Source organism: Elephantulus edwardii, unplaced genomic scaffold (assembly GCF_000299155.1).
Source record: "Elephantulus edwardii isolate Elephantulus edwardi_28Jun2011 unplaced genomic scaffold, EleEdw1.0 scaffold00139, whole genome shotgun sequence".
NCBI classification, from domain to species: Eukaryota; Metazoa; Chordata; class Mammalia; order Macroscelidea; family Macroscelididae; genus Elephantulus; species Elephantulus edwardii.
In genome coordinates, this window is record NW_006399889.1 from 8580193 (window position 1) to 8588932 (window position 8740).

Here is an 8740-nt window from a genome sequence, read left to right on the forward strand (position 1 = left end):
CTATGTGCTTTTACTTTTTACAAATTTTGCAATAAAAAAACCTATACAATCTTTATTTGCCTGCCAGATCATGTCTTCAATTCTGGTTTCTCTGAGAGAATGAATGTCAGTGGCCTGTAATGGCACAACAGATGGATCAAATCGCTGCAGCTGTTTCAATTGTTCAAATGATAGGCCTGCTCCCATCATTCCTTCTCCTCCAATCTGTGGTTCCTGTTTAGAGAAAATGAGTAAGTATGGATGAGCATCCCCATAATTAGCAAGTGTGCCTGTGTGCAATTTAAAAGAAACTGGGTTGTGTCCAACAGTGTCTAACACATCCGCTAAGAATAGAAAAAGGAGTAAGTACCTTGTATTCCTGTGGACTGCACATGTTGTTTTTCAACATATGGCCACCTAAGGGGTGAGTGTCTCTCATGCCACATATGCGTATAAAGTATGTGACACTGCAAAGGGCTTGAGTCTCAGAGGTAGAAGCACATCGATTCAAATTGTAGCTCTTCCCCATGTTTCTGTGTGAGATCTTAAGGAACTCTACCTAACCTTGTTTCCTTTTCAGTAGAACACGAAGTCCTGAGATTTGCATTAAAAATATAGTAGTAAGCCTGTGCTCAATGAACAGAACATCATCAGCCCTGCAGCCAGAGCAAAACAGCTCAATCAGAAGACGCCTGCCAGCTCCCGAGAAGCACCTCAGGCATTTTTAACACCTGAATGCTGCTCTCTGATCCAGACCAACTAAATTATACATGTTGTCTTTTTCTTTATTTAAAGTACTGTAACAATAGATATTGGAAAAGTTATATGCAAATGAGGGCTGCATCAACCAGTTTAGGGAAATATAAAACCATTTTTAATTGAGAAATCACTACTGCAAAAGATTCATAACCCTTATTAACTCACCACTTCACGGGCACATGTATAGGTGGTTTTAAGATACTTTTTAAAACACATCTTGGAAGACATATTCTTTTAAATTATTCTATAAAGTGGTACAAAGACTTTTTTAGCATACCTTGGCTGAGAAAATAACACACATATGCATCCAAAATTACAACTGAGTTTTGAAATGTCCCCTTCATCTTTATTTCTCATAAATTCTAGATCCAGAAACTCTCTGGATTTTTTTTTACTTGTATATTCCAGTTACTTACTAAAATTCGGTACTGGAAAGTACCAAAATTAGTTGTTCAGTGTGTTCACAGACTTAAACTTCATTCAAACATCATAGGCTAAAGATCTAATCCTTAATGTAGTATTAATAAAAATCCTAATAGATTGTTAGTGCTAAGTAAAGGAAATCTTTTAAAATGTTATACATTTTATGTTGTTGTTATGTGCCGTCAAGTCTCTTGCGACTCATAGCGACCCTATGTACAACAGCCCTAAACTCTGTCTTGTGCCAATCACACTGTCTCTGACTCTCCCATCCCAATTATCCCAGTCACTGAATCAGTCCACCTCACAGAGGGCCTTCCCCTCCTGCACTGTCCCTCCACCCCCCATGCATGATGTCCTTCTCCAAGGACTGGTCTCTCCTCACAACATATGCAAAGTATGTTAGGCGGAGCCTCAGAACCCTTGCCTCCAAGGAGCCACCCAGTTTAACCCTTTCCAGGACAAATCTGTTTGTTATCCTAGCAGTCCATGGTACTCTCAATACTCTTCTCCAGCACCACAGCTCAAAGTAGACAACAACAAAAAAAGCAATCATCCTGAACCTCCTTTTTCCTTTTAGCTGATCTATTTAGAGCCTACAGGGTTTTTAAAGCTCTTCTGGGCTTTAAAATTATTTCTCATGTTAATGAGGACAGAGTTTTCAGTATTTTCTGCACCAGAGAGACATAGGACTGGGAAGGAAAAATAAACTCTGAAACAAAGGTCTAGGTAACATGAACAACAGTTACATATGGGATAAACAGAAAAAAAAACCCCAAAACCGATCTACATTCTATGGCATTTCCGTGCAGTAACAGAATAAGCACAGGAAAAACTTGATCAGGAAGTGCAAACCCTCTATGGGCAGTCTAACTGGTTCTAACCAAAGAAATCGATTGTCTGATAATTATGTCACAAATTTTGCTTGATATGCAACACTGTTTATGCTTAAATTTTTGTGATTTATCAGATTACATAGAGAAAACAAACTGCAATCACATATTGCTTTACTGTCTATGGTAAATGGACGCTAAACTGCATAAATGTGAACTAGGATGTTACGGTTTTTAGACATTATGCAAACATTACACCATGGTTTGGACTTGCTCTGTTTCGTGCCTTACCAGTGATCACCAGTTGTACTGACAGGCATTTGTTTTGGTGTTTGGTCTTTGTTTCACATCATTAGCTTTTTCTCCAAATTCAGTAGAGGGCCCTCTCTCAGGTTAGTTAGCCTTGCAGCTTTCAGGGGAGCCAGTTCTCCAACTGCCTGGAGAAAGTTTTCTGCTTTTGAGGTTCACTGTAATTTTCAAGTGTGTCTTGCCTACATTGCAAGTAATTGCAATGACTGAATTTCCAACATGTGTTGTTTAATAACCTTTTGTTTTACTTCCATATCGATAACTTCCCCTTTGCTTCTTGCTGCTACTGTCCCTTGCACTGGTTTTGCTGTGTTTGGGAGCTGTGATACTTTAAAAGAAAAACTTAATTCTTCAACATTCAAGAGACATGTGACAGACTGGATGTTGCTGCATATGAGCTGAAGCTATAAGGTAAATATTTTAGATAGAAAGTATAGTACAGTACATACATAAGCCAATATTTAGTTACTTAGTATAAGTATCAAGACATGTATTTATTATAAGTTATTTGTGTAATATGTGTACTGTAACATTATACTCCTTGCAGTCTATATACAAAGAGAGATGTATATAGGAGGACGCTACATCCCATTGTCTGATCTGGATCTCTGAACTCTGTTATTCGTTTTAGGACTATGCATGTATATGAAGTCAGATGTTGTCCAAACAGATGTTATATTTTGCATGACCATACTCTTACCTGGGGCTCAAGTTGAAGACAAGAAAATGTCTTTAGGGCCCAAGCAACTTGTTCCTCATTTTCTGCCAGTGTTATAGTGCATGTGCTGTAAACCAGCACGCCCCCTGGCTTCAGCAGCTGAACTGCCTAAAAAAAAAAATGAGATTAGAGTACGCATTTTTATAAGACAAGACCAAATATACCTATGAATGAATTTTATATTTATAAAGATATATACCTAATCCAAAGGTTTGGAATAATTAGACTAGTCTATGACAAAGTCTCCTTCTCTAATACTCCAGTTTAGGGAGCTCTGGTCTCGTGGATAAGGAGTTGTGCTGCCACCCCAAGGGTGGCTGCTCTGTGGGAGAAGGATGGGCAGCCACCTCCTGCATAATTTATAGCCTCTGAAAACCCGCTGGAGGGTCAGCTATGTGTTGTTTTCAACTCAGTAACAACGAACTATTGTAAATATTCCAGATTGGTTGTCTGTCTTTGTCTTAGAACTGTCATAGTCCCATGGTAACCAAAACTTTCCTGAGGGCAATCATTCCATTTCATGACTTTCTATACCACTTTTAGGTTGAAGATTCACCAATTTACTTTTTTTTTTTTTTAAACCAGACTTTTCTGAACGCTAAGCTCCTAAAAGCAATTGCCTTTTTTGACCTTTCTACTCAATGTTAGGCATTTCAAATTTGGCATGTCCATAATGGAACTATCTTCTCTCCATAACCCACTAACCAGAAATCTTCCCCTTCTTCCATTTGCTCATGGCCCAGATGTTAATTATCCTTGATGCGTGTCTTTCTCTCATGTTCCCCATCCAACAGCAAACCTTATTGGCTCTACTTTCATAGTATACCTAGAAGCTGATATCTCACCACTTCCACTGACATTTCATTCTGGTCCAAACCTAAGTTATCTTTTCCCCTAGATTTCAACAGCAGTCTCCTACGTATTCTACCCCTTCCTTCCCTGCCCTTCAATAACTTATTCTCAATAGAGCAGTCAGAACAGTCTGACCTCATCCTATAGACCTCTTACCCTTTTCTCACCCTATCTTAGCAGCTTACTTTCTGCTCCTGGACATGCAGGCTAACTCCTACCTCTGTTCTTTCATAATCTGATATTTATCTGCCCCTTTTCAGCGATGCTGTGCCTGGCCCCGACACGGCCCTCATATGTAACACAGTAATTATTCTAATTCAGCACTCCTATCCCCATTCCCTCCTGTAGTTTACCCCACAGAACAATCACTTTATCACCTTGTAGCTAGGGAGGATAGAAGAAGAATTGACGCCTTTGAGCTGTGGTGCTGGAGAAGAGTGCTGAATGTACCATGGACTGCCAAGAAAACAAATAGATTGATCCTAGAGAGGGTTAAACCAGGCTGCTCCTTGGAGGCAAGGATTCTGGGGCTTCGCCTGACATACTTTGGACATGTTGTAAGGAGAGACAGGTCTTTGGAGAGGGACATAATGCTGGGCAGAGTGGAGGGACAGCGCAGGAGGGGAAGACCCTCTATGAGGTGGATTGATTCAGTGACTGGGGTAATCGGGATGGATGTGGCAGAGGCAGTGAGATTGGCACAGGATAGAGCAGGGTTTAGGGCTGTTGTACATAGGGTCGCTATGAGTCACAAGCAACTCAACGGCACATAACAACAACAACAACAGCACTCTAAATACTTTCCAACACCGGCTATTTTACCTTACACATTGTCTATTTCACTTTACACATTGGCTATTTTCTTCCCCAGATAGAATAGAAATGTAAAGAACAACAGGGTTGTTTACGTCTTTTCCACACTACTGTATGGTCAGCTTATAGAATATGTCTTATATCTAGAAAGTGCTCAATGAACATCTGTCAAACAAACAAATGAGTAAAGGTGTTATGCTGAAATGAATTTGTCCCCAGTAACTAGTTTAACCTTAATATACAGCTAGTTTCTTAACCAGAATATTCTAATCAATATGTAAACTTTGTTACTATGTGCCAACTGCTATGCCAATCATGTCACAGATTTTCTTGCTAAATCCTTTTAATAAGCATGAAGTCTATCTCTCCAGTGGGGTATTTCTACATAGGTAAAGGACTTATCCCCATTTCTTAGAAAGTTCTCTTTGAAGCATGTCACTGCAGAGGCTACACAAAGTAGTCTCTCTCCACTGCTAACATGACCTTTATTCTGGAAGTATTCTACACAAATGGACTCGAGGGGTAGTAGCCCTGCTGCCCAAGGGAGCTCTGGTGGCCTAGTGGTAACAATCTGCAATGCAATCCAAAAGGCACATGGTTCGAGTCCACCAGCTGCTCTGTGGGAGAAGGAGGGGCAATCTCCTCCCAGGCAATTACTACCTCTGAAAACCCACTGGAGGGTCATTTATGAGTCGGTTCTAACTTGAAGACACACAGAAACAACAGCTCCTCTCCCCAGTAATGGTAAGGGGATGGTTAACTATATAATTGGATACTACAAAATCTAATCTTAGAATTCTCAAAGGAGGAAATATTCTTTGTATGAGGTTGTCAAGAAAAAAGATAATGACCCCAAGACAGGTGGCTCCTCTGAGGCGAGACTATATCAAAGGTTGCCTCCCTCTTCCTCCCCCTTCCCTTTTTCCTATGTACCTCAGCATGAAAACCCCTCTGGTCTAAGATGCATGAGCCCTTTGTCTCTGCCTTTTTCCTTATGAAACATTGAAGAATGATGCGTGCATAGAGGAAGTCTGTCACCCTATCCTGGGAAGAGGGCCAAAAGAAGATCAGCTGGAGATGAAACTGATTCTATTTCTTTTATTCCCATTACTGTGTGTAAGTAGTAAAAGCCTGTGGCCTCTCTATTAGGTAATGTCACATAGCCCATAGCCCCACATGCGCTCACTTTTCTTCTCAGTTCACCAAAGTCACTTAGGTGGAAAATAGTGAAATCAAGCTTATGTCTGGTCCTGAGGTCCACATTTCCAATGACTCTGTACCTCTGTTGTCTGCTCTCCCTCAAACACTCTTGCCACCTACCCTACAAGTCTGTTCACATTTTCTTTTTAGCTATGACCTAAAAAAACCCGAAGAGCCAAGCCTCTTAAATCAATACTCTAGTTTACCTAGAAATCAAAATGGCTTTCAGCTATAATTAAAGCTTCTCTTTGCTATTCATTGTTCTAAGTTCTAAAAGGTGTTCTTTGAAGACTTTAGGAAGAAAAACTGTAATGCACTGATCTAGTTACTTTATATACAAAAGACAAAAGGAGACACTGGGAAAGACGGCCAGAACTGCACTTGGGCTGTAAAAACTGAACAGTAACAGTATGTTAATTCTTGTTGTATCCTGTTGGGCTGCTAGCCGAAAGGGTGCATGTCTCTGGTAGATCAAGTCCAGGAGCGACTCCTCAGGAGAAAGATGGCCAGTCTCCTTGTGGTAAGATTTACAGTCTCAGAAATCCAGCAAAAGGTCTATATGAAGTGGAATTGACCACTAGCAGTTAGTTTGGTTTTGATATAGAATAAGAGAACTAAAAGGAAACAGTGAATTAATTTATTTTAATTGAGGTTTTAATGAAAATTTATAGAGAACTTGGATTACCATTCATTCATTGTTGCACCTTTTCCTCCCGGCCCACCCCTCCCCCTGCCAGTTTGCTTTTCTCTTTGAAAAAAATAAATTCTTTACTATGCAGCTTTTATTATGAACTCTTGTCAAGCAAATAATACCTAATCATATAATCCTTCTGTGAATTAGATTTTAATAAATGCTGTCCATACTCTATGAAATAAATTTTTCCAAACTGAGCAAAATCCTCAAATGTTCTATTGGGCTTCTTCTGAAGCAGACTGGGGAGAAGTTAAATATGCAAATTTTTATAATTATTTATCCTAAGCTCGCCCCTGTCATTTTCAGTTTTTATCAATATCTTGGCTTCTTGTCCTTTCTATTTCTCCCAGGTGATTCAAGGAGAAATAAAATGAACCCTGTAAAATAAACAATAATTTTACATCCAGTTCTTTACATCAATTAGTAACTAACTATTTGGCAATTAGAGGTTTGTGACTTTTTTTTTAAATGAGAGCAGAGTCTTTGAAATTCATTAAATGCCACAGTGGAAAAATTCTATTGCCACATATTTTAAAAAGTGAGCAAACATTAAAAGAAAGCCCCTGCATATAAAGTTAGCAGCTCTAAATTTTCTGAAATATCGAACTTGTGAAGATCAACTCTCCTCAGCAGCAGAGAATCACTACATACCACAGAAAAGAGTTTGCGCTGTAATGGTTGATACGAGGTTACTTCCTTCAAAGTCCAAGTACAAGCCATGTTTGGTCTCTGTCCTAGCCCACTACATGGTGCATCAAGAAGAATTCGGTCAAAAGATTCTGCTAAGAATGGTGGTTTCCCTAAAAAAAGAATAATAAACATTTTATTATCTGCCTTAATCAAGAACATAAAACTCTTGAGATAAAAGCAGTAGATTGAAGGGGGTGAGGGGGAAGCACTAGCATTATATTTAAAGCCATAATTTAGAATAAAATGCAAAGGAAAATAATTTCTCCCTCCAATAAGTATCTGGCTAAGCTGGTTCTAACTTAATATTTAATACATACCTTATAAAAATTCTGAACATGTGGTTATAATAAGTTAGACTTTTCAGTTGATTTTGGGCAAGTCAAGGCCTAATCAAATAAGACTTTACATCCCCAACTTCTGGAATTAATTCAAGTCACTTTAGAAACTGGTATTTGTCTTAGTAATTTCTATTGCAAAGAGCCCCAGAGAAAGAAAAGACTGTATAATAGGTTATATAGTGTCTCTCCACGCAGAATGTAACTTTATTTACAAATAGGATCTTTGCAGATAATGGAAGGATTGCAATGAGATTTTACTAGATTAGAATGGACTTTAAATGATAGTGTCATTAAGTTTTGTTTCTTTTTAAAAAAAAAAAAAAACAAAACCCAAAACCACAGAAGGCCAAAGGGACCATCTGAAAAACTAAATCTCTCTCTTGGTCTCCTTTTCTGGTGACAGCATGCTGTAAGGTTTCAGTTCATTCCTGTCAGTCCAGGAGTCCTGTATCCTTTTCTGTCTTATTTTTCACTTTAACTCATTTCTGTGGTCTACCGTTCACCAGCTATGACTCTTTGTCTTACCACTTTAATAACCCTTTTCCATTTGTTTGCAAAATTTTTTAAAAGGTACTATGAAGAACTAAAACTATAAAACTCTTAGAAGAGAATATATGATGATACTCTTATTACTTTGAGTTAGATATGGCAGTGAAATAAATATGGTAGCAAAAAGATACCTTGAAGAAAATAAATGGACACCCCACAAAAAGGGAAATACTATACTTGTTAGTCATATATGTGATAAAGGACTTGTACCTAGAATATTCAAGGAAAGCTTACAACTTAATAATGAAAATAATTAAAAAGTAGGCAGAAGATCTGAGTAAATGAGTAGATATACTTATGCCAATAAGCACAAAAAGATACTGAGTATCATTAATTATGAGATGAATACAAATAAAACCCACAGTGAGATAATACATCACAGCCAACAAGATAGTTAAAATAAAAAAGAAAATAAGTAATGAGGACTCTAATACACTATAGTAAGAATGTATGAAATATGTTTACGGCATTGAAGTCTATGGGGGAGAGAATAAAAGTATTATATTTTAGGGCATTATGTTTATTGTAGGAGTACACAATGAGGGTTGCAGAGTGGATTATATTTGGGGTTGGGGGATGTGCGGGG

General features: G+C 38.4%; 1 protein-coding gene across 1 annotated transcript in view; it reads right to left on the reverse strand.

Annotated features, from left to right (window-relative positions):
- Positions 1–8740, reverse strand: part of NSUN6 (NOP2/Sun domain family, member 6) — a 52069-nt gene continuing 43329 nt past the window's right edge. The window contains exons 9-11 of the mRNA XM_006894313.1: positions 7229–7377; positions 3001–3126; positions 1–213 (exon numbers count right to left, since the gene is read on the reverse strand). Of these exons, the coding sequence (XP_006894375.1) occupies positions 1–213; positions 3001–3126; positions 7229–7377 (488 nt within the window). The remainder of the gene's footprint in view (positions 214–3000; positions 3127–7228; positions 7378–8740) is intronic.